The 27,025-nt window shown below is 41.5% G+C and overlaps 2 protein-coding genes across 2 annotated transcripts; both read left to right on the top strand.

Moving 5' to 3' along the window:
• The first annotated feature begins 3,110 nt into the window (after positions 1 to 3,110).
• Positions 3,111 to 7,957, top strand: kctd12b (potassium channel tetramerisation domain containing 12b). The gene has a single exon (XM_059346090.1). The coding sequence runs from the start codon at positions 3,873 to 3,875 to the stop codon at positions 4,722 to 4,724; it is 852 nt and encodes a 283-aa protein (XP_059202073.1). The 5' UTR covers positions 3,111 to 3,872; the 3' UTR covers positions 4,725 to 7,957.
• Positions 7,478 to 17,952, top strand: LOC131981406 (arp2/3 complex-activating protein rickA-like). Its single transcript, XM_059345679.1, has 2 exons — positions 7,478 to 7,610; positions 16,775 to 17,952. The coding sequence occupies exons 1-2, from the start codon at positions 7,478 to 7,480 to the stop codon at positions 17,338 to 17,340; spliced, it is 699 nt and encodes a 232-aa protein (XP_059201662.1). The 3' UTR covers positions 17,341 to 17,952.
• The last annotated feature ends 9,073 nt before the right edge of the window (positions 17,953 to 27,025 follow it).

Raw genomic sequence — 27,025 nt, 5'->3', positions numbered from 1 at the left:
ATTCAGATCCCTTACTTAAGTAGAAGTAGAACTTAAGTCTTGCATTCAAAACTTACATCAATAAAAGTACAAAAGTATTTCAGCATCAAAATGTACTTAAAGTATCTAAAGTTATTAAAACTCATTATGCAGAATGGACCACTTATGTTGGTTTATATATTCTAAATATTAGATTATTAGATTATTATTATTGGTTCATTGACGTAAGTAGCGTTTTTCTGCTGTCAATACAGGGTTCATTTTAACTATTCAATATACTTTGTGTGGTTTAATTTATAAACATGCATAATCACTTTAAATTGATCATGTTTTATGTTCATTCTCGACCTGAAGAGTATCTAAAGCTGTCAGCTAAATGTAGTGGAGTAAGGAGTACAATATTTGCCCTTAAAATGTCGTAAAGTCGAAGTATAAAGTTACAAATGTGGAAATACTCAAGTAAAGTATAAATACCGTAAAATTGAACTTAAGTCTTGTACTTGAGTAAATGTACTTAGTTACATTCCACCACTGCTACAGAGTGATGCTATTTCCAGATCAGTGTTCAGTGAAGGTTTTCCAAAACTCTGTTCATGAACTGGTCCTGACCAGTTTAGATTTGCATCCTAAGTTGAGGCTTGACAGTGATCTAGCCAGGATCAAAGAGAGCCTCCTTCATAAAAATCTAAAACTCTTAGACTCAACATACCTCTCTAAACCACTAATCTTGCTTCAGGGTATACACCTCTCTCTGACTCATCAATGCTCGCTATGGGTGTGTTTACTGCTGGATGTGCCATCTCATTACTTCCATAGGTCAGTAAGTGGACTTTGAGTTTGAATTGTTTTGTTCAACTACTTTTTCAGCGGTCAAGGATGAACTGTCATGCTCATATACATTTAGGTATTTGATTTACTACACTTGCCTCATTTGCATATTTAAACATTCAATTCCAGAAAAATCAAAACCTTCATTTTATTAGTGCAAGTAAGTTGGGAACTTTTATGGTGATATCTACTAGTTAAAATTAGAGCTAGACCGATATCTTTCGTTCAGCTGATTGTATCGGCTGATATTGGCCCATCACGGATGCAGTGCAGTGGTAGAATGTAACTAAGTACATTTACTCAAGTACTGTACTTAAGTACAATTTTGAGGTACTTGTACTTTACTTGAGTATGTCTATTTAATGTTACTTTACACTTCTACTCCACTACATTTTGAGGGAAATTTTGTACTTTTTACTCCACTACATTTAGCTGCCAACTTTAGTTCCTAGTGACTTTTTGGGTCAAGATTTAACATGAAAATAATCATCAATTCAAAGTGATTAGACATTTGTTTTTAACTTATACCTCATAACAGTAGATTAGGGAGTTAAAATAAGCCCTATCTTGAGAATATCAAAACACTGCTTACATAAATGAATCAATACAAATAATGCAATTATCTATTTGATATATAAAACAATCTGATTGAGTTCATTCTGCATAACAAGTACTTTTACTTTTGATACTTTAAGTACATTGTGATGCTGATACTTTTGTACTTTTATTCAGTTTTAAATGCAGGACCTTTACTTGTAGTGGAGTAATTTCACAGTGTTGTATTAATACTTTTGATGAACTAAGGGATCTGAATAATTTTTGCACCACCTGTTCAAGCTGTATGTTGCCCAATATTGGCCACTACCCACTGATATAAAAAAACTGTTTTTACAGAACATATAGTGCAAAAATCCAAGTTTGAGGTGATTTAGAAATGGTGTGATTATCACTCTAAAAGGCGACAGGCAGTAAGGTGTAGGACTACTTCTCCAAAGAGGGTGATTGAGTTGGCAAAGTAATGGCGGTATAATAATGTATCATCATGAGAAAGTTAATTATGTTAAGAATGCAGCCTTTTAATTACCTTGGCATTTATCATGTTGGTGCAGATCCACACAGAAAAGGTCTGATATTCACAGTATCAGCTGCCATATCAGTGATCTGTAAATTTCCCCCTGTAATATCTTGTAATCTCTTACAATGTTTAAGCCATTTCTCAAAAAGAATGAAACACTTTCCTCTTGAAACAGAGAAACATAATGCAAATATTGTTTATTTCAAAAGTTACAAAACTGCTGAACACAGTGTGTGATCTTTGATGAAGGACTGAAGGTCACTTTATGTGCACTAGACTGGAGGTTTTACCTTTCAACTTGTCAAAGTCAAATATTGGACCCCAATTGGCTTCCAAACATAATCACAAATTGTGCTCTCACAAACCCATCTAAAATTCAGATTTAAAGGTGAGCACGGAGAAACTTTCCTCCTTCAGCTGATGAATTTTAAAGCAGCCTTCTGGCGTCAAACTCTGCATACACATCATTCTGCTCAGTGAAGGTCAAACATGGAAGTGAAGTTAATATATAAGCAAATTGCATTTTTGAGTGGAGAGGGGGTGGGCACTTTAACTAAATTGATAACTAACGTGGAATATCAACAAACTCTCTCTATATCAGATAACAATCTGTTATTAATGCTCTGGAAGAGAAAAATATTCCCCTTTCTGTATTCACTAGATGTCACTGTTATCCCATCCTTCTAAAAGACACCGAATGCACTGATTACTGAGAGTGTTGCCAAAAATAAATGCATCAAAATTAAATGCATACCCATTTCCAAGTCAGTGGCTGGGTTTTAATGAGACTCCAGCAAAATAAGAATTGGGAAGCATACTTATTTAGTTCTGACTTCACTGTTATTTTAGTCCAAGAAACAAGGGCACACATTGAGAAAACAGACATGTCTGGATGCTGCAGCTTCGCTTTGGTTCCTGGTAGCTTCCCATTTGTCTTGATTTTAATTATGGAATGTATGAATAAATAAATTATAGGGAAAACAAAAAACATAGGTTCCTTTAAATAGATTCTGTGGCTATTTGGAGATATTTAGGGCAATTCAATTTAATTTAAACTTTCAGGGAAATTGTCATACCGTATTATTACCCTTGCTGCACCCTTTAAGGAGATACAGTAAAGAACTTGTCCATTTCCACTGCTCTCAGGAGGACAGGATATTTTGACCTGGATCACAGCAGAGGCGCGTCACCGTGTGTGGGCGTGGCTAACCGGGGTGAAAAACGCCGTCTCCTCCGTTACGTTGCAGCAGAGTTACCGTCTGACACGAGAGAGGAGCGGAGGCACTGAACAGCTGACCACCTCGCGAATATATGGACTTCATGCGATGGGTTTCTCGGAGATTTTTTTAGCCATCTTCCTCTCCACTCACTACTTCGGCACAATCCTCTTCATCGCGTGGCTTTTCGCCTACGGGGAACCCACAGAGCTCACCAACTATGGATTGCTTAATTGAAGTTGGGCCACCTGATCCTGTTTGCGCCAGGACAACCGACCAACATTAGAGTAGGAGAAGTCGTTATGGACAGTTGTGCAAATCGTGCATTTCCTGCTCAGAGAACTGGTGTGAAAAGCAGAATTTCAATCTCAGGATATCAGATATTTTTGTGCGTAAAGGATGCGGACATAACGGCTCCGTTCAACGCTGATTAAAATATTCTGCGCTATGTTTTAGTAATTATGGGAGAAAGCTGTAGTTAGAATAGAGGGTGTGTTTGTGAGACTGATTTGTTTCTGCCGGCTTTGATGTGAGAGTGGCGGCCAGCTTTTATTGCGCGCATACCAATTGTGCGCTGCAGATTAGCCGCTCCGTTACCACAGGCGATCCAAGCCAGCAGGACCAGCAATCTTTGACAGGCAACAGGCCTCACCAACCACTGTGAAAGCTTCCACTGGAAATCATTTTCCAACTCCTGTTATTTGAACTTTCACTACAACAGAGAGAGTTTTTTAAAGCTGCACCCAAGTGCACCAGTGAGGCAGGAGTAAGCCATGGCTTTACCAGATAGTGGCATATCTGGGGAGGAGGTTCCCTTCCCAGAGATTATAGAGCTCAATGTTGGTGGCCAGGTGTACATAACCCGCTTTTCTACCCTCACAAGTGTGCCAGACTCCCTGCTATGGGAGATGTTCAGTCGGAAGTCAGCCAAAGGACTGGCCAGGGACACCAAGGGTCGCTTCTTTGTGGACCGTGATGGTTTCCTGTTCCGTTACATCTTGGACTACATGCGGGACCAGCAGCTGGTTCTGCCAGACCACTTCCCTGAGCGTGGACGACTGCAGAGGGAGGCTGAGTTCTTCAACCTGCCAGAGCTTGTCAAACTGCTTGCGCCTAAAATCAGCAAGCAAAACTCGCTCGGCGATGAGGGATGTCAGAGCGACCCAGAGGACTCCTCACCTGGGATTGACACGGGCCGTAACCTCAGCTCCCTGGGTGCTGCTGCTGCCGCCTGTGCCAGCCTGGTGCCCGGTGCCATGGATGGCAAACGGTCTGGGTTCATCACGATTGGCTACCGAGGCTCCTACACCCTGGGCCGTGACAGCCACACTGATGCCAAGTTCCGCAGAGTTGCACGGATCATGGTGTGTGGGAAGACCTCTCTGGCCAAAGAGGTGTTTGGGGAGACACTGAACGAGAGCCGTGACCCCGACCGCCCCCCTGAACGCTACACATCCCGCTACTATCTCAAGTTCACCTTTCTGGAGCAGGCTTTTGACAAGCTGGCAGATGCAGGCTTCCACATGGTGGCCTGTAATTCCACAGGAACCTGCGCCTTTGCCCATGAGCAGACGGACGACAAGATCTGGACCAGCTACACTGAATATGTGTTCTACCGTGAGTGAGACTATCGGCTTTGTTCCCCTGGTCCCCCACCCTGTCTCCAAGTGCCCCCCTTCTCCAGCCTCCAGCCATCCTGTCCTTCTCTCTCTGATGGCTCCTGCACCAGTAGATGTACCGTAGATGTTGTGCCGCTCCATCTCTTTCTGCAGCCTCCTGCTTTTATCCTATGAACAGTAGCTGCTCCGACTCTTCATACCTTCTCTGCAGGTCGAATCTGCAGCCCTCCCCCTCAACCCCAACATCCATTCCCTTCATCCTCAGGTCCAGCTTTGCCCTTGCTTAAACCGTTGTTCCATCTAGTTGTAGTCCCCGGTCCTCAACCACAGCAACCCTACAGCCTTTCCTGCAGAGACTGATACGTTCTATGTACTATTACCCTTTTGTACCCTATATATTGCATCTGCCTTGGTGAAGCACAATATCCAAGAGCTAATTTTGTTAAAAAAAGTGCCCCGGTGTGTCCGTATGACATTTAAAGCAGTCATAAGGGCATAAGGGAAAGGGCTTCAGAGAGTGGCCGTGATGTACAGTGCTATACTTTGCCTGCTTACTCGAGCAGATTGGACTCTCTCCTGCTCCTCTGAACTAAATTACCAAATAATTGGACATCTTATCAGCCTTGAGGGACGTGAGCAGCCCCAGCACAAGAAACAAGTGTACCACACAAATCTAATATCATTCAGTTTTTCTTAAAAGTGTCTAGTACCACGTGGTTGGGAACGTGCCATATTGTAGTTATCTGTTCAGTTGTTGAATGAGCGATAAAAGCCACATGGGCCGAGGGGAAAAAAATGCTTTGAGCTTTTCTATTTTGAAAGGGAAACATAGACTGTAGGTGTGTGGACTTTCCTTCTCAAAAAGACGCTGATTGTGTGGCAAATGAACAAGCAGCTGGCTTTGATAAACAACAATGAAAAATCTCAAATCTCAAGAGATCTCGTAGACAGAAAGACAAAAAAAAGGTTGCCAGATGAGGTGCTTGTATTGATTGAGCAATGGAGCTTTCAATATTTAAATCACCCACGCTGGGAGGGCCGAGGAGATGGAAGGTGTTACATCACTCACAGCCCACTGCTCTATTATTTCGCTCATTGTGCTTCTTTGACATTTCTTTTCTATATGACATACTTAAGAGCAGTTTAAAAGTGAAGTGCTTATTAGGACAGGCTTACACCATGACTACATGTTGTTTCCAAAAAGAAAAAAAAAATGTGGTAGTCACCTTAGCGGATCACGTTTTGAGTGTTCTGTACACAATGTTATTCTTAATAATCAGTTGGGTATTAATTTAAGTTGTTGCATATTTGAAGAAAGCTCTCACTGAAAGTGAATACCAATAAGAAGGGGTAGGATTACACTGTAGCCAGCCGAAGCACAATGTTTTCTCTCTACTGTAGCAAGGGCATTGTGAGGGCAGTTTATAGCGAGTGGGTATGCCTTCAGTTATAAAGGATTGAGTTAAGAAAAAGTATTTTCCAGATACAGCCTCAGGACAGGTCTGCACATCATATATACCTCAGACTAAAACACAAACTGAAGGCACTAAAGATCCAGCTGACGACATAAAAATGCAGACAATGTTAGGAAAATATCCCAAAATGCAGATAGTGTAACAAGATTATGAATAAGAGGTTGAATATAAAGTGATTTTTGAGGTGAGAAATAGCCATCGAGGCAGTATAGTGCAGGATTTCTCCTGAGCTGGAAGGTGTCAGGTTGTAGTTTTAGCAGAACGTCTGACAGTGACAATAAATGTATTCTGAAATGTCTAGAAACCGCAATGTTGTGTTTCAGTGTGATGAAGTGCTGTTGACATCTGAGTCAATATGTTAGACCTGCTGCAGTGTGACGCTGCAGACGTAGACGACACTGAAATTAAAAGTGTTCAGCAAAAAAAGCAAAATTGATTTGTCAAATAAAAGATGTTTTCTTTCTATTCGGGTTGTATTTTCCATTCATAGCTAAATGTTTTCTCAGTATTGAATGGCATTCAGTATAAACCATGAGGAAAAAATGCTTCATGCCCACACGACTGCAGTTTCAATTTTTAATTTCCAGCGACAATACAACCCAATCAGAAGTAATTCAAATTTTCACCTCACCATTTCCTATTAAAGGAAATGTCCTTGGACATAAACTCAACTTACATTACACGTTCAACACTCTACCCTCAGGCACAATCTCCCTCATGCTCCCATCTGCTTTTCCACTTTTTCTCCACATTTTTTCCCCTTCAGCTCGGTCTTTTTGCGTGCAGCTGACCAGAAAACAGCACGATAGAAATGAGGACATGCATAGATAACGGCCTCTTTTAAAGCAGCTTATAAAACCCTTGTTTTGTTATCAATAATTGACCTAATTACTACTTACAGTAAAAATTTTGAAGCAGATCAGGCCTAAAATCCAGGACTGTGAAATACTGTACGCTTCACAAGATTAGAGATGTTTTTTGATGCCAATTTAAAAAAACAAAAAACAACATTTCTATGGAGCACACCCACGTGAAGAACAGTGGGCATCATTTACACTCGTACAACAACCAGGGTTATGCTTATGTAGGTGAAGCTGTATTATGACTCAGATTTTCTTTACCAGGAGATTATCACATGCTAATTAGCTTAGTATGAGACCTCTAAACCTGATCTCAGCCTGGCCTAGATAAAAGCATAGCTGATGAGCTTCACAAAAAGTGTTCAAAAATGTATGTGGCTGCCTTCCTGGAAAACAGATGATTTTTTGTTGCGGTCTGGAATGCATGACGAATCCTCAGAGACTGACTGAGACAATAACGTGCCCGCAGTGTCTCTTCAGCCCAAACAAACACAGTCACAGGCAGCATTCCTCCGTCACTGTCCTCCAGCGCACCAATGCAGCTCGGGAGCGTCAAGGTCAGTCATTAGCACAAGCATGAAGAGACACGCCTCATGTGTGAAATTTCAGGCATCAGTGTTACCAAACCTCTCTCACTCTTTACCTCCATGAGTCGCCTTGAGACTCAACATTCAACAGTGGATGTGTGAGAAGTGTTGAACAGCAGCAGCAGGCCAGGCTGTGATCAAAAGCTGCTTGGGGTTTGTTTTTTTCTTCTTTTTTTTTTTTTTTAAGCTCTGTTGTGAAACTGAAAAAGTGTAGCACGCCTGTCTCATGTCAAACAAGAAGCAGGTTCTAGTTGTGTCACCATAGTGGTTTGCTTGTTCTATCCAGAGTGTTACAATAAAGATATTTTACCATGAAATTTTGCTTCTCTGTCTTTTGGAAAAAAAAATCCAAATAGCAGACTGCATTATTTGCACACATTTAGCTTAATTAAGTCCTTTATTTTGTTATATATGTGTGAAGGAGGGGTGTTGCAACACACCAGTATTAATAATAACCATTATTGGGGGGGAAATTAATCTTTGATACAATGTTAATAATAGAAATAATATAATATAAATAATCCAGCAACTGTTTCAGTTTACTTTAGGGATCTTTGTCACGCCCACACACTCATATTTTAAGAGTATATTACTTGCCAAAAAATAAAAATAAAATGCAAAATAAACAAAATTAAAAGATGGATTGAGCTCACAACTTGAATTTTTTTTTTTTAGATATTGCAATAATGTCGTTATGATGATTTATTTTGACCACAATACTTGCATAGTGAAAATCTGATATCATGACAGCCCTAGAAGTTAAAGGAACAGTTCACCTCCAAATCAAAAACACATACTTGTTCTCTCACCTGTAGAGCTATTTATCAAGCATTGTTTTGGTGTGAGTTGCCAACTTTTGGAGATATCGGCCATAAAGATATCCACCTTCTCTCTAATATTTCACAACTAGATGACACTTTACTTGTGGTGCTCAAAGTGCCAAAAAATTAATTTGAAAAACTTCCTGAAAAAACACTACGCACAAAATCATGACCCTATTACTCAAGATAATACACTGACCAAGAATCACACCAAAACAATCTCGATAAATAGATAGCACTACAGGTAAGAGGAGAAATTTGGGGAAATGAACGGTCTTTTACATACAATTCTCAATAAACTTGTGCAATTTATTATTAAACTCTTGTCATGAAAGTACGAGGCAAAAAGAAATGTGCCCTGAGAGTACAAGACTGTTCTCTGAGCCTTGAGGCAGTGATTTGACCCATGTCGAGTTCCTGTGGTGCTATTGTTACTGCAGGCGGCTCTACATGGCAACTTGGCTCGATCTGTTTTACCCTCTTAGAATGATCCCCTTGTCTCGTAGCCAGCTGGGTCATCGCTTCCCCTATTTGGAAAAAAGAAAGGAAGAGAGCAGAGGAGACAGGAAGGGATGCACGTCAAAGGAAGAAAGGGATTGGAAAATGGGGCAAGGAAGCAGAGAGACAGTGAGACAGATAACCTGCTGGAAGCTAGCTGAGAGTGGGGGAGTGTTTCACCGGGAAGGATTTGGTGTTCCCATCTTATCTCTCTTCCTGAGCAGCATGAAATGTCCTGTTATTTGGAGACGTGCTGGACCGTCCTGACAAACAAAGCCCTCACTGGGCCGTGCTGTAATGTGTTCCTCTGTGGCCTGTCTGCTCAGTTAACACTCACAGAGAGATTCAGTTACACCAGACGGATATAGATCCACAGGATTACACAGGATAGTAGGGATTAATATTGATTTATAGTGTGTTTACTCCAAAAGAAAGGGGGATAATTTATATTTACCAACAGAAAACACAAAAAAATGTTCCTTCTCATATGTTATTCTTGAGCAGTGCTTTTAAATTGACTATGAGCAGCACAGGTTCCTAGACTGATTCCTCTTTTTACGAATAGACATACCACATGAGTTGAGAGTGACAACACGGAGCGCCACAGTGAGTCATTTTCTCAACATCTTCAACTGAGTGTACTATCAGATGTTGTCTGCATGCTCCTGTTTTTGCTCATTCAGAGCATTCAGCTGCAACCATCTGTGGCTCTGTACTTGTTTATGTCTTCTCAGCCCCCGTGCCTTGTCTGCTTTTGGATTCGTATGCCAGTATATTTTGGCTCTGTTTTCTTTTTGTCCTGGTGTTTGTGCTTACGTGGATGTTTGGCGGACAGGCTGGATGAGTGTTCGGGTGTCTGCGTTGGGTGGGTCAGCACTGGGTTGGTATGGGGGCCTAGCGGGGGCGGTGAACTAGGTGCACTCCCTGTCTCACAAATATGCTTAGCAGGCAGTCGGCCTCTCTAAAAACACACACATGCACAGAGGGAGGGGAGTTGCTAGGAGAAGATACACAACAACCCTCCCGTGCGGAGCTAATGACTCGAGCTATGAGGTTTTAGATCTAATTGGCTGCCTTCTTTTCACTCTTCTTTGTGATCGGTTAAAAAGGCATTAGCAGGCAAACAAGCCATTTGCCTCCCTCGTGTTCTCTTGACAGCAATAAACAGAGAAAGTCCATGCTTGTGTGGAAAAGCATCATTGCTGCTAATTACCTGGGAGTAGCGTCAGCCAATAGAAGCATGTAATGGGGAACTGGAGAGAGCATGTAGCAGCCTGAGGCCTACCACTGCTTTCTCCATCAAAATGTGATGTGTATGTGTGTGTGCATGCTACGTGTAAACGCCAGCCAAGAGCTTTGCATGTTTTTTGTTCATTTGCACATGTTAACATACGTGAGCCCTGCTGTGTTTGTGTTTGTCCCTGATGACAACGCGATTCACCCACACTGTAAGCCCACATTCAGAGTACAGTAACGCTGGCTCTGGGCATCTTCATCTTATTGTGTGTCGGGTTATTTATAGTGAGCCAGGCATGGAGTCAGATGTGTACCATCACTGCACTACAGGATGGGAACACATGCTCCATGGCCCCTCCTCCCTCTCCTCCTCCTCCATCCTCCTCTTCCCACACATCTCCTGCAGAGAGAAGCTATCGCGAAACATATTTGGCCCATGAACTCCATCATGCAAGGTCAGGGGGTAGTCATCCCCAAGAGTGGAGGCAGAGGCGGGAGTTAACAAGGGACAAGATCTAGCAGCAGAAAAGGAACACATTAGGTCACTTGTGATGTACAGTGCTGCATCTCTGTAACTGTAACTCTCTCTCTCTCTCTCTCTCTCTCTCCGTGTTGTCTCTTTATTATGCTCTTTGACTTCCCACATCTTTTCTTCTCTCTTTTTAAGCTCCAAAACACAGAAAGAATAGTTGACAGGGGGAAGCATGAGGGATGTGTGGAAACACAAAGCAAGAGTAAGGATGGGAATGAGAGAGCATGAAATTAGTTAAAGGGAGTGACTCAGACTGTCAGAAGCAAGTTGTAAGATTTAAAAGAAAAGCATAAAAAAGGAGAACTCGAGTGGCAAAGTTCCTCATAGGCAGTAGCTGCCGTAGAGACCGTAAACGAGGAGTAGGGCAGGAGCAGTTTAAAAGGAAATGAGGTTAAGAGGAGAGAAAAAAAATACCAAATTGGGCAAAGTAAGATGGAAGTTGTGGTTATAACTGACTGCGGAAACAGTTGGAAGACAGTTAAACTTCCGAGCTGCAACCGGCATTGTTTCATTACAAATACAACATATTAATTTTGCAACTAAAATTGTGTGTGCTTGTGCAGTGCCCGCTCAAAACGTGCTTGTTTCTAATGCGTTCATTGCAAAAGTTACATCACTGTTATTTTACTTCCTCCCCTTTTGAACAGTTTTTATTAGGGAATATAGTTTTATGTTGTATGTTGATTTTATCTGTTATGGTTTTACATTTCCTATGTTTTGGTAATCAGTGCTGGTTCACTATATGGCTACACAGTATGGTTTTATGTACAAATAAATTGAATCTTGGTGCTTTCATGTATATATGCCCAAGGGCCCGTTTCTCATAATCTGTTTATAGCTGATATAAAGTTGGTTTCTATACAAATGCATGTCTCAAGATGGCAAATTACTTCGATCTGATGAGTTTTAATTGCATGCCATCAATCACTGACAGAGAGAAAGTCATATTTCTTTTTATGCTGAAGATTTTTTAAATATTCAAATCGATTTAGTTATAATTTTCAAGTTATGACAAAGAAACAGAGCATTCCACTTCATGTATTCAAATATATACTTTCTCATAATAATGTTGTAACAGGCACACAGTACATCAGCATTGTAAAAACAGCACTTCAGAGCGGTGAGAAGTCACTGTGTCTCTGTTGATAGACTGTATCTTGCTGAGTTGTAAATGTGTCAGTTAGGATGGGATTCACCTTGGCCATCTGGAGACTTGGTCTCTAATCTGTCCCTCTAATTATCAGTAATCTGGACAGGCAGGCTTGTCCTTGGTGCTGTAGTCAGGGTTGGACTCTGGCTGAAACCCGGCAGGAGAGGAGAAGCAGGTGGCAGGTGGGTGGGTGGGGGGGATAGTGTCGGCTCTGCAGGGCACTGAGGGGTGCCAGGATGGACTTTGGGGTGCTTAGGCAGGCTGGTTACGGGCTGTGGTAGCCAGGCAGCAGCTCAGGGTGTTTAAAGCAGGGGAAGATAAAGAGGAGGCACGTGGAGTGGGCGAATCAGCAGGACACTTGGATCAAACATGTGCAAGTCGGCAAAAATAAAAGTCATATAATAGACTTTTCTACACCCAGAAGAATTGAAAACCTTGTCTGCTTGTTGGTTATTGATGACTTGGTTCCTTCTTTTCTCCCCCACTTCCTGTCCTCTAACCTCTACTGCCTTTATTGCTTTTCTTACTTGGCAGCTGCTCCCTGGTTTACAGCTGTTTACGTCACACATTTCCTCTAGGTTATGTAGATTGGCAGATTTGTAATTGCTCAGAGATTTGTGAGAACACTCCAGTGGTTTTGTTGTGGACGACTGTGCATATGCCACATCACGTGAAGTTAGAATACAGTGTTACCAGATCCGATTAAGACCCAGTATGTATTTGCTTTGACTGCAATCAGATAGAAAAGACAATTAATGAGAAGGCAGAAGGTGGTGAAGCCCAGTCATTAGGCTCCATCCCAATCATTTCACAAAGCAGATGTCGGATATCTGAGCTGAGTACTCGGTCATTAGATAGAAAACATGCTGTAATTGTCTCAACTATGTAGAGTGTGCTCCCAGGCCATATGTACAACTCCACACTGTATAGCAGGCTTATCTCAGTCTGAGAGACATTACTATGTATTTGTGTAGCTCTGGCCCCTGCACATCATTGTGGCGTTACCATGGAGATGATGCTGTACTCTTGTTTGCCAGTCTCCCCATCCCTGGGTCACAACACCTGTCAGCGGCCATGGTGAATTTTAAAAAGTACCCAGAGGCTGAATGACCTGGTCATTTTCAAGGGGACACAGAAGCAGACGGTGCATTCAATTTTAAACAACTTTATCTGAAATTTATGCAGTGTTGGGTATTAATGACAAACTGAAATTACACTGTTTTCTGTACACTGTTTCTGTAAGGAAATATAAACAACAAGGATACTGAAGCTATTTTTCGGATGGGGATTAAACTTCTTTTGGACACAATATATTGTTGAGTCAGAGCATAGTCCTGTATAGCCGACTAACATTTATGCAGTCTGGTTTCCCGAGCCAGGAAACCAGACGAATCTGCCAAGCTCATTTGTATTTGCTCTGGCAGATGAGTCCAGTCACTCTCTCATTCAGGCTGATTTCCAGACACTGTGTTCCCCAATCAGTGGGTTTGATAGGATGACTGAAGTCCAGTGCAACTCATGAAACTCAAACTAGACAGCGCTGATCAAATATAAATCGATAAATATAAATAAAATTCTGTTTCTGCGTTGCCTATTTCTCTCCTAAAATGTTTTCAGCAGCTGCGGCGACTTTCATTGTAGCAATCTGCCTGCTAGAATGGGAATAGTAGCTCTCCTGGACTTTTCAATTGTTATTGGACAAATTTTTTCAAAATCCAGATGTTATGCTCTTAGAAAAAAATGTATCCACTAATTTACAGACATCTGTTTCCCCCATGGCATCACGTGACAGACCCGGTAGTTTTAATTTCACTGTTTGGATGCTTTGTCAAATTGGCTTCGAAACCACGGGTTTCGAAGCCCTCTTTCGAAGCTCTCCTGAGGGTGAGGTGCCAGGTGACCAGCAGAGGATGAAGAATTCACTGGTCTTGGCCAAGTTATCAAGTATTTCCATTGCTACTAATCTGCATCTAGCTAGTTAAGCTGAATTTAAATCTGACTTCAATATGAAAGCAACTCCTTTATGTTTGAATGAAGCTATTTTCTGAATCCTACACAGATAATGGAGTGTTTATTCCAGCATGTGGTTTTATTTAGTCAGGCTCTAATAGTACACAGTGTGCCGCGCTTCGAGTAAAATATAAAGATTCAGGTGGGGCAAAAAAAACACATTACACACCGTAGAAGAGACATTTTGTGACAGAGAGGTGCTAAACCCTGGCAACAGTGGCACATTAGAGTTGCTAATAGCAGTAATGATGGTAACGGAGGGATGTGTCACACTGAACAGATGGGAGAGCCTGAGAGAGAGGCAGAGAGAGAGGAGAGGATGTGTGAGAAAGTGCTTTGGCTTTTGCATATATCCCTGGAGAAGTGGCCCGGGGAAAAGGGTTGAGTGCTCTCTTTCGCTGTTCTCCTCCATAAGGCTTAGTGATGGAGGAAAGCATGGAGCCCATCCCCCAGTGGATTATTCCTTCAACATTGCTAAGCCCCCATACTCCCACGTCCAGGCGGCCCTTAAACACATGTATTCATTATGAGAGACATTGAATGCACCGAACACACAAACAAACACAGTGATGAACATGCTTCTGCCAACCCCTCCTTCTTCCCCTTCATCTTCTTTCTTTCTCGCTGTCTTTATCTGTCCTTCTTTCAAATGCCAGTACATGCCTAGAATATAAGGACACACACTTCTGCCTGCACACACCTACTTACACAAACAGTACACACACACCCTTACACATGCATGCACAAACACACAAGACGACACTTACTTCGTCTTACACACAGGCTTTTGCACTTTCTGTCACACGTTCGCACACACACACACACACACACACACACACTCACATACACACTCGTATTCAGGTATTCAGAAAGCCAAGGCAGTGGGAGAATTTTCTGTACCGCCTTCGTTTGACACAAGCAGCTTTTCCTGTTATATAAGGCGGGTTACCGTGACGATGAGCCCTGTTGAAGGAAAGAGTGCAGGGCCAAGTGTGTCTCTGTATGTCTGCACACATAAGTGTGTGTGTGTGTGTGTGTGTGTTTGGGTTCTATATGACTTATTGTACCTGCATATCTCTTCATAAACACATATGAGAGGCTGTGAGAGAGATTACTGGTCCATATGTATTTCCATATTACTATAGCAGCATACACTGCAGGTAGCTACCTCAAGTAAGAGTGATTGTGTTAGATGATGCAGTGCATTACACACGCATGATTCATTAACTTGGTATGAGACCATCTTCAAACTCATGTGGATAAATGAAAAATGTTTATGTTGGGTTTTTGTTTTTTTGTCTACAGAGCATTTCTTGATTGTTTTCTAAAAGCTCAGCGCCCAGATTGAAATACCACAAAAACAAGAAAGAGCTCAGATTGCTCGGCATTTGCAGGCATACAGCTTCCAGAGGGGTTTTGAAATGCTGTTTATTGTTTACAGTGCAGGCTTGAATTCCAGTGGAAGTGAAAATTCTCCAAAATGGATCACATCAAGAGCATGAAAATCCATAACAATCATATGTTACAGTAAGATTTTGGCTTGGTTTGTTTTCCCAGTCCACCCTACAACACAAAAAGGCCAGTTTTGAATTGTGTGCCATTCATGGTAAAAAACAAACAAACGAGGATTAGTGCGAAATGGAAGGCCAAAAAAAAAAAAGACAAAAGATGCATTCTGAAATTTATCCGCTTTATTATGGACATGGGCTCCATTTGCTGTCACTTGCTCAGCCAATCTGAAGCTGTGTTCCGTCATGTAGACAGTAAAAATCAAACGAAAGAGAAACTGTTTGTGAAGAGAGAGAGGGGACAATTTAAAATGGTTGATGGGTTTTCAAATACAGAGAGGTGCAGAATGTGCATGTGCCACTCCAGCTATTCTGAGAAGTCGCACCACAGCAACCTCCTCTGTCCTCACACAGAGATGAGATGAAAAATCAACATACCGTGAAAAATGGCTTGTCAAGTTTGAGTCAGGCGGTTTCACACTAGCCGTTCAGTCACAGTATTCCTTCTAGGATAATATACAAACAAGCAAAGGTAAAAGGGAATTCTGAAATGAAATGAAACTGTCCTCCACTTCCCTTATCTCTCATTGCCTTTCCTCTCCTGCTGAGCTCCTTTCTCTGCTAATTTCTTTTTCCATAATGCTCCTACACGCTCTTGTGCCAGCATGTGTTTGCTTTTGTACTCTTGGAGACAAAAACTGTAAAGCTCAAAGCTGAGGTGCTTGTTTCTGTGCCAGCCACACACTACTGACACACTTTGATAAGGGAAAAAGAAAGAAAGAGAAGAAAAGTAATGAAATTTCTGTACAAAGCTCCACTGTCAGTAAATACCTTTATTCAAACAAAGCAACCACCTTAGTATGAATATTACATTTATCCTCTCACTTATACATTTTTAAAGGAATTTGGGGCTATGCATGTTAGATGACAAATAAACATACATAACATATTTCACATTAAAGGAGTTCCCTACTCGGGAAATTGAACCATCTGAGATGCATGTGAATGTAAACTGAATCTGTGCATGATCAAAACAAAAAAGACGTGTGGTTTTAAGGGGAGTTACGTGCTGCAAATATTTTACAGCAGTTTATGTTTGATCAGCACTTCTGTACAGACAAGTCTACAGGAAGTTACTGCCAGCTGTTGTTTGGTGAAGAAATAGTTACACTCTGAACCTTGAACAGAGCAAGGCTTGTTGTTTTCCCAAAACGAGCTAATCAACTGCTGGCTCTATAGCTTGTGTACAGACATTAGAATAGTATTGATGTTTAAAATTTAACAAAGAAAAGAAGAAGCATATTTCCAGAAATTACAAAATGATCTATTAAATATGTAACTGCATATCATTAAAATGTCATTCTTTCTTCTTGCTGCAGGCGGTTCATCAGTGATCTCCAAGGCGACGACCTCTGACCCCCCAACCCTCACTGAAGTGGTGACCTCTTGCCCTGATACTGCTCGTGCTGAATCAGCTGCAGTGTCTAGCAGTAGCAACAGAACCCAAAGCCTTCCAGAAACCAACAACATCACAATACTGGACATACGAAACCCCCCGCCCCTGGACTCTCCTCCTCCTCTAACACCTCCTCTTCCCCCTCCACCTCCTCCTGCTGCAGACAGCCCCAACCTCCCATTTCTGTCCCCTCCACCTCTGCTATCATCCAGACCTTTTTCTACCAGTCCTCCTCCTCCCCCCACACTGCCGCCTGCTGAGAGCCCCCAGCGCCCGAACACCCTGAACCTAAAGACGCTGCCACGGCCCACCGTCAAGGAGAACGGTGGCCCCCCGCCGGGGCTGGATGAGGAAGAGGAGGAGAAGAAGATGCTGGAGGAGGATCTGAAGAAATGCATTGAGGACTTCAAAAAGATACGCTTGCCCAGAGAGTTTCCAGATCGCAAGAGGCACTGGCAAAGTGACTTGCTCAAGAAGTACAATGCGTAGAGCAATTTTCTGCTGCAAGGATTTTACAGAAAAGTTGTGAGCAATGGACTCCAGATTTATATTCACGTTGCTTTGAGTCAGAAGTTTACTTAAACTAGTGTAGTAGCATGTCAGCAGGGCTGAATTGAGTAGTGCTTAGGCTGAGCTTGTCTAGCAGTCACACATACACAATTAAAACTCTTTTCCCATCAAACAACATCCCAATAGAGATTCTTAGTGACACATCTTTGTTCCACACAGCTATTTGGAGACTTTAAAAATATTTTAATCATTTTATTTCCACTCAGTCAGTGGATAATGGATGTAATGTCTTTAATTAGATTTCTACCCTGCTCTCTGTACTGTATCCACTGATCAAACAACTGGGAAAATGTGAGCTAAGTGTGAAATTTTAGGCGTTTGACCTTGCTGATGCAAAATAAAAGAAAGAAGTGAAATCTCTGGTAATAATCATCTAAAATATCTCACCTCATCAATATTAACCGTCTGACTTCAAAGCCTTTCTTCTCCCTATGCCTGTGATCCAAAAGCTCTGCAGTTTGGTTCATTTTGTGATTACATTATCTTCAAGCCAGCAATGGAAAGAATTCAGAGAGAGAATGCGCTGTACCGGGAAGCAGAGTGGGTAATTACAGACGGCCAGCATGTGGAATAATAATGACAATAATGACTACATGAACCAGTGCACAGTGCCATTTGTTCCTCTATCTGCTCTGCATAAAATGTTCATCCAGCTTCACTAATGAATTACCAGGTGTGTGCATGTGTATGTGTACCGTGGTTCTAGTCCTCATTATGGGATAAGTCGCAATAAAATGAAAAATGACTTGTCATTTATATTTTCAGTCCCCCTGTGAACTAATTCTCAACATAGCATGTCCCTGTTTCAAGTATGCTGCAGCTATCGTTTCGGGAGAAACGCTTTCACTAAGAGTTAGAAGCAAAGATCTCCACTGCACTCATGAAGCCTATGTACGTTAAGTACAGAGCTGGATCCAGGAGAAGGTTAGCTTTTACCTTTTAACTTGCACGGCAGCCTGATTCTTGCAAAATCACTTGAGAATCGCTGGATCACAAGATCGAAAATCCATTTTATTGGGCTTCAAGTGACGCATTCGTGTCCGAACAGTCAGTTGTTCGACCAATCAGGAGCTGCAGGCGAGGTTTAGATGTGTAGGATGGCTGGTAAAGACATGAGGCAGCAGTTATGTAGAAGGTGATTGACAAGTGGTTCATCCAATCACATGCCAAGTAAGTGTTAGCCCTTTTAGCAAACAGTTTCCAATGAGTTCACCTCAGATGGTCAGCGTAATGGACCATTTTGCAGCGTTAGATTTGGTGGGTTTAGCCTATCACAGAAACTGGAAACAAGGGGAAATAGCTAGCATGGATCCGTCCAAAATAAAAAATAAAAACTGCTAGCACCCCTGCAGCTCACATATTAGTAACATATTATATCTCATTTGTTCTCAAAAAATCTAATTTGCAAAAACAACTGTTGTGCATCATCGGTTTGTGATGAATCAAGATACTGCACAAAGTAGTTTTGAACTTTCTTTGAACCCTTTTAAAATTTGCCTTCATGTTTCCAGAATCCTGATTCCACTAAAACTAATAACTGAAGCAAGACAACATCAAATTGCTAGTTGCTAGTGATTTACACAAAAACTTGTAATTCTGGCTCCATATAACATTTCCAGAGAGCAATAAATATTACACAGAACCTCAATGACATTCATAAATAAATAGAGTGCTGACTTATTGATTGCAGCCTTGGAGATGATTTGTTGTATCGTTATGTCTGTTATGGTCATTTTATTTCCTCTATCTGTCTCATTTGACCTGAGCTGAACTGTAGTCCAACTCGCTGCTCCGCCTTTGATCATAATGAGCCCCACGGCCATCCACCGTCCTAATGATGTTGTCTTATACTGAAGCTTTCTATCGGCCCTATGCCTCCTGCATGATGCAGTTCAGCTCTGTGTTGCCCTGGGTTAATATTGAGGTTAAGACATTAATCCCCAAGTGTTGGCTGAGAGCGAAGTTTTATCTTGTTAAACATCAGTCAAATAGAATAGTTTTATCAGGCACACTAGTCACCACTAAGGAGCAAAAGAGATATCCTCTTGCTCAGTGAAGAGGATTAACAACAGATTAGGGTTTGTCACAGTCCTAAAGAGTCTCTAAACAGCAGGCTATTCCTCTCACAAACTACACGATAGCGACAATTTATACCATGCAGTCAGTCTTTGCTGAAGCATTTCACACCGTCATCACCACTCTGTCTCCTACTGGCTGCCGATTGCCGAGAAATCCATAGAAAAGATTCTACTTCGCAGCTCATTAGAGAGTATTGCCTCATCAGCTCCTTTTCTCGTATTTCTCATCTTTCAGCATTGGCTTGGACAGCGACAGCGTGCTGGCCGGGCTCCCGGGCTCGGAGGAGTGTCGTCAGAGCGCGCCTGAGCCAGTATGCATGCAGGGGATTGAAACAACAAGTCTTCCCGACTTAAAAATTCCTGTTTACTGTGGCAGAAGCTGCACAGTCTGCTGTGTTGGAGTCCTGTTAGACAAAACAGACATCCCTGTCCAAAACCAGTCATTGATTTGCATTTGGGCCTCTCCATAGGAATCCATTCAATTCTCGATTCTCTTTCACCCTTTGTCTTTTTTCGGTACAACCCTCTGAAGTTGGCCTTTTGACTTATTATGGATGCACTATGAGGATTTGATCTTTGTAGTTGATAGGCTCAGCCGTTCAACAAAGGGAATAGTTCTGCTTTGAAATGAAGAGGTAAAGCAGTCTAGTGGGAATAGGACTCACAGAAAAACAGTCTTTGACAGAATATTTAAGCGCAAGAGATCAAACCTATGAGTTGTAGCAGTGGTGATTATCACTGGACAGAGGTGGAACTAACCATGGGGTCTGTCTTTAAAGTCACTTCCTAAAGTTTTTACTGGATTGACACCCAGGGCACAGACGATGAAATCTAAATCAAGCCATTCCCCTCTGAACGACAGTGCTGGATCCAAGGCCAAGACTTTGACTGAATCGTTTTCAGTGTCACCCATTAAAACTGCATCTGATTAAAAACAGAACTCTGAGGAGAAAAAGGGAGGACTGACAGCAGTGATGGAACTAAGTAAGTGTACACAAGTACTCTACTTTAGTGCAATCTAATTTTTATTTTCTGCTTTTTTTCTACTACTGTACTTTTTACTGCACTACATTTATTTGAGAACATTAGCTATTTTGCTAATTCTGATTAGCAATACAACATGACAATATGAAAAATAGTATACAGTTTTAATCAGCCCTACCTCTCCCAGCTGCAAAATTAAAGTGATGAACACAATAATACATCAATAATTATGATATATACAGTAAAACTATATCAAAATATTAATTTCAAACTTTCACACAACCTTTGCAGTATAATCAAAGTGTCATTTATCCAGTCGTTTGCTCAGCACTTCATAAACACATGCATTTCCAAAAAAATAACAGAAAAAGTAATTTCTTTTCAAACAAATGATTATGGGTGATGTATTCCTTTGAGATAAATTTTAAGTACATGTCTTGTACTTGTAAAGAGTATTTCTACTTCAACTTAAGTTAAGAGTATCTCTTCCACCGGTAACTGACAGTACAACCCCCACTTTGTGTCCATGTAATGCCGTATTGACCACAGTAGCCTTCGGGAAGAGCAGGATGTCAAAGGAAACCTGTCACAAACATCCTGGGTACAGTCTTCCATCTTTCTCCTTAAACATATCCGTTTTTGCCTTTTTGCTGACACACAGGGCGCCTTGCATTTGCATGAAAGAGCACCTTGCAGATTTATTTCGAATGGCCAGCAATACATTAGCATCTCATTTCTTCGGGGCATGAGTTATCTTCACTTCTGTCGGCCCTCCTGACAATTAAAGCTCAGCTGAAAGTGATCCTTGTAAAATACAGTGCTGCAGTGAGGGTCTTGGGATATTTTAGTATTTCAGCAGTCAGGAAGAATTTCACACTTGAAGATAAACTCTGTATGCAAGCTGTACGTATGTGCTAATGGAATGTGGCTTCAGGGAAGATAAGAGAACTGAGGCCTAATTATTACGCCTGAAAAGGGAGTGCAGTGCGGCCGTCAAGCTTTCTAACACAGTCGTAGGTTCATACTGGTGTGAACATGTATTTCTCTCATTAGAAGAAATTTGGTGTGACCAACTAAGTTATTATTAATATTCTAAGTGGGGATTCAAACCAAACTCTTATGAAAATTTGGGGTAAATATCACAAATGATCAAAGGTACTTTTACACATGTTCTTTGTTGTTTTTTGCACAACAATTTAAATGCACATTATGTGTTTTCTGATGCAGTGGGCTCTTTCAGTCAAAACAATAACAAAAGCTGGAATTTGATGAAATAGCGTTGGATCATAAGAATTAATGTCTTCACCATCATGGCATTCAGCCTCTCCCTGTTAGGACTCCTTCAGTGTTTATCGTTTCACTGAGTCTCGTCTTCTCCAAAATAAACAGACCCAGTGAATTAAACAGTTAAAAAAAACCTAATAAAGCATTTTCACATTAAAAATAATTTCCTCTGGCATTGTTCTGCAGATACAGGACGCCTGGGGGGGGGCTGCAAGCTGAGCTGCCACTAATGTTGGCTCAGCGTGTTTCTCTGATAACTTAAGTTCCAGATATTGATTTAGATGTCTAATTTATCAGATTAACATTTTAGTTATTAATCAGATTTCTCTGGGTTTGGAAATTGTTGGAAACATTCTGGATATTGTAAGTCGTTTTTAGACATTTAATATTTGCAATTATTATTGAATACTGCAATTGTTAGAAAAACTACCTTAAACACCTGAATTGTATCGGTATGCACAGTCTGATTTATGGATGCTCCGCAGAGGTAATGCAGTGCATAACCTTTCGTTTTTCATTTGAAAAAGTAACAAGCCACATACAGCACGTCGTGTTAAGGTGCTGTGTCAATGGATAAAAATTAAAACCAAACACCCACAATTACATTTTTATTTTGTTGGAATAATAGGATGCTTCCAGTAAGCGAAACACATCCTACACATCCTTCTAGATGTTAACCTGATTATGTAAACTCAGGTTATTGTGGAAGTCTGATTACTATAAGTGCGTAAGCCAAACTATTACCTAAATCCTGTTATTTACAGAGTTTGAGTTATGCCAGTGAATGCAAACGTGAAATGGCTGAATGTGTGCGTGTGTCCCCTAATGTGTGCATGTGCGTGTGCAGCGGCATTGGCTAAAGCTGTGAAAATACTTCTTGCACATGCAACATGTGCAATCCAGTTCAAATATGTATTGTTAACCAGAGTGGCTGTGTTGCTTTAGGAAACATGTGCTTGCACATAAATGTTCTTTAAACAAATGTATGCTATTTAATGGAGAGCAGCGCTGGCTCTCCCCGGAGGCTGTCCACGCAATCAGCAGGAGACACATGCTTTGGAGAGAGGCAGTGAGGAGGAGAGGAGGGCCAGAGAGAATGTGTCAGACTCTGTTCACAGCTTTTCCATTTCCATCATTAAAACCTGGGCCTAATCCTGCAGCTACTTTAATCTCCTAATTCTGCACCCTTTTCTCTCTGCATACACTCCTATTCCATTCTCTCTCTCTCTCTCTCTCTCTCTCTCTCTCTCTCTCTCTCTCTCACTCTTCCTCACTGATTCAAAATCATACATTTCCATAGATTCAGAGTAAAAGCTTTCAGAGCCCCTACACACACACACACGCATGCAGACACCCTTCCAGTTTTTCCAGTAGGGTCACTTTACTTGCTTTTAAATCCTTTACATGAATTTGCCTCCATGTGATAAGTGAGCATGGAAAGGCTTCAACGATTTGCCGTCTCCGCGATCCTTGTCAACCCCTGAACGTGATTAATGGTACGTAAGAGGATATACAGCAGCATCATGGGTAGCGCTGTATAATGGAAAGGGAGCAGGCATGTGGAGATGAGCAGTAGCATGAAGTAAATGGAAACATTAGATGACTTGATTACCAAGCATGGCATAAGAGAGTGAATATGTGGGATGGTGCGGCAGATGGCCCGATAGTCCGCTCTGCGAGCCAAGTGCTTGGCCCGCTACTTTTCTATGTGGAAAATATGACATGGTCGTTCTGAATGTGAGGCACATTGCCTTGTTGCTGTTTTGCATAGACTGCTGTGTAATTGGAACAGCCTCTCTTGCTCTACATGGGAATTATAGCGTACCAAATATAGACACAAATATCAAACAAGCTAAGCCTCCTGCAGGAGAGTAGTATATTTATAAGAACATGAAATAATGATATAACCAAGCAGTCCAGATGTAGTAGTCCTCACAGGACATCCTGTGAATTGATTAAAATTCAGCCACGTCATTTCAGCAGTTGTCCCAAGTTTTCTTGCTGCAAATCACTGCACTGCATATTCTGTGCCTTTTGCAGATAGTTGCATTTTTATTCATAGCAATGGGTGCCCTGCTGACACGTTACCCCGCAGGCCATCTGCTGTCAATGTGAAGAAGAGTGGGGCAGAGAATGCAGCTTGACGTGAGTTTAATCCACAGCAAAGAGCCGTCTGGTTTGTGCTGTCCTCTGACTGGTCCTGTCTGTCTGTGTTTTATGAACTACGGGATGGTAATTTAGTGGAATTGTGTTGGGCTGTAGAGATATAGCTGCATTGTGTGCGCAGAAATGAGGCAAGGAATCCTGCTACTCGAGCACTTTTTGATGTTCTTTGAGGTGAATATGAAGCAGTATTAAAAATATACGGTATATTTGACAGTAGGAGACAGAAGCATGCCTCACTGATGTTTTTGTGCGCTGCATGAATTCAGCTGGTGTTAATGATGTGGATGGTGTACTGAGAAAAATGCCTTTTGCACAATATTCCCATACTAGCCAAGGTGTATTTTGTCATTTAAAAAAAACAACTGTTAACCCACTCAGGATGTGATTTGTCACTTGGGTTAGGCTACTTTAAAGTTGTTAATTGTGCTTAAAACACCTTAATAGTACACAGTACTAGCAGGGGAAAAGACTCGACAACAAGACGGAAAGCTGCCTTTTAAACACCAATTAGCTCTTAATCCTATTTGACATGACTTCACCTTTAATAGCATTTTTAAGAGCGTTAAACCTCACCTACAGGTCCCTCCCCCTGTGGTCTTATCTGTTGTTCAGCAACAACATAAACATCCAGTTCCAAGAGTGCATATTAAGTACATTTCCCTTATGCAGTTTCACTTGCCTGTAAGTGCAAAATCCATGACACTGACTTTAGGAAGAAGGAAGATTTTGCAGAAGAAATTTTGATGAGATTGTTCAAACTTAAATTGTCATCAGAAGTTTTCATTTGCAGCATCGTAGCGACTTCAGATGACAAGTGTTCCCTTCTGATTTTCCCCATCTGCAACACACATCAAACCTCGGCTGTCACCTGTAAGAACACTGCAGCATCCCACATGAATCCATAATCATTTGCTTCTTCATTAGCTACTCATTCCTCTGCTATGAAACTTTTCTTGATCATAAACAAATAAAAGAGAAAAGCATTAGAATATGGAAATAATGTTCATTTCAACTGTTATTGGTTAAAAATGAACATTAAGTCGACCCAAAAGGAGAATTCATGCATTGTTTATGTGGCCTTGGACAGCTTGGCCCAAATATTTTGGAGACAAACAACGGAAAAAGCAAGAGATAGAAGACATTGCCTATAGCGGCAGTAGTCTCAGTGGATACTGACCTTATTGTTTGAAAATCCCCAGTGTGCAACTGTGACATTATTACAACATTATTAAAAGAATTCTTGTCGAAATGTCAGAAGCTTTAAAGCTCTGCGGCTTCAGGGACCGTAGCTGTCATTACCTGATGTCTTGATTTTATTTTTTCATAAGGGACCACAGATGTCTCTTTTGTTATTGTTATTTATTGAATCATTATTTTTGCCAGAATGGTCTGAAGGACCTAATGTGCTTGCTGACTTATTTAGCACAGCATGGAAAAATGAAAAGATTATTAGCCTCTTCGGGGGAATGAGAAGGAAATGAAATAAAAAGTCAGAATTGCAAATGTTCAACATTCAGGGACTCAGGCAGAAGACAGTAAAAATAAAACAACAAACAACATTACCATTAACAATGGGGCCGGGGAGTCTTTGGTTACTGCATAAGCTCCAAAAGCTGCAAAGCGGCAGTGTTTCTGGCTGAGGAGGAGTGGTGGTGCGCTGGGAGTTGATAGTAGTTTCTTTGGCCCTACGCTCCCGCTGTGTCAGCCTGAGTCACTGCACTCTCCTGGCATTGTGTACTGCTGAGGAGGCTCATCAACACACCGAGGCTGTACATCATCATCAGTCCCTACGTACTGTGTGTGTGTGTGTGTGTGTGTCTTGTCTGCGAGTCTCTCTCTCTCTCTCTCTCTCGAGACACCACACACTCCTGAGCAACAAACAAACACACTGCAGCAACAACAGAGCCCGTTCAAGTCCCCCGATGTTCTCAAATAAACCAGGAACATCGTTGGCTTCCTTCCTCTTTGCATCCAAATTGGCTGTATGCATTAGTGATGCTGGCAAACAGCCAGTCACGCACTACATTACACCACAAGTTCACACCTCAAAATATGCCCTGGAAAAACTAAACTAAAACAAGCTTTGTTGAATTTTAATAGTGATAGTTTTTAATGTGAAAGGGATCACTTGTATTGACAAGCTGCAATTATCACCTAAATCTGTAGTTCCCCTTAGCTCTGCTAAGTATTGTAGCATCTTTTAGCTAATAGTTGTGGTTTTGTGGTTCAACTTGACTGCTTTCGTGAACTTGCACCACTCTTATCAGCATTGTTTCCAGTCGCGTTAAGCAACAAAGATCAGATAAATCCACTATATGCTTTACCTGTCCAGTACCAAACAGCAGACAGACAAAGTTAGCAGCTAAAAGTCTGAGGTTCGTTGATTGGAAGCCCAAGAATAACAAGCCCGGAGAAAAAAGACTGGTCTCAGTGCAGGCTTTATTTTGGTCACAGTTAAAGTTATGCAGTGCTGGTCTTAGACTGACATCGCTCTTGCAGGATCCCAGCCAGAATGAGCCCTCTTTTCGGGGCTGGGCCTGCCCTGTACAAAAAATGGACATACACTCAACCAAGTTCTGTTGGCCAGTTACCATTGACATGGACAGGCCACGTCTTGTCCACGTCTTGTTTGAAGATTGCGATACACAATGTGTGTGTGTAAGTTGTTCTCACAGAAGTTATCATTAAACATGATAACTTCTGTGGGAACACAAACCAAACTGTGTGTCTCAGGTCTTTTTGAGGGAAAGATGAAAGCGACAGTGAAGAAAAAAACATTGGCTATCTGCCTTCTTATAATTATTCAAACATAACAGCAGCGAGCTGGTGAATGTAGTTTAGCATTGGCAGCTAACAAAACGAATATTTCCCTCAAGAGCTGGGGGAGACCAAAAACAGAGCAACATGGAGAGTGAATTTGCACTTACCTTCGCCAGGTGCCCAGAAACATGATTTCATATGTATACTAATGTTCCTCAGAGTCTGTTGAATGTGTGAAAAGACGACTGTTTGATGACCTCATAGTGGTGTCATCAGGGTCATCTTGGATTAGGCTTGCAGCTTCAAATTTTAACAGTCTGTGTTAAAAGGAA

This window comes from Centropristis striata, chromosome 12, assembly GCF_030273125.1.
Source record: "Centropristis striata isolate RG_2023a ecotype Rhode Island chromosome 12, C.striata_1.0, whole genome shotgun sequence".
NCBI lineage: Eukaryota > Metazoa > Chordata > Actinopteri > Perciformes > Serranidae > Centropristis > Centropristis striata.
Note: the sequence above shows the minus strand (reverse complement) of the source record. Positions and strands in the feature narration are given on the sequence as shown.

Coding starts and splice junctions, on each gene's coding strand:
- kctd12b (XM_059346090.1), top strand. CDS start 3,873: ATGGCTTTACCAGATAGTGGCATATCTGGGGAGGAGGTTCCCTTCCCA.
- LOC131981406 (XM_059345679.1), top strand. CDS start 7,478: ATGACGAATCCTCAGAGACTGACTGAGACAATAACGTGCCCGCAGTGT. Junction 7,611..16,774: donor TGCAGCTCGGGAGCGTCAAG/GTCAGTCATTAG, acceptor TTCTTGCTGCAG/GCGGTTCATCAGTGATCTCC.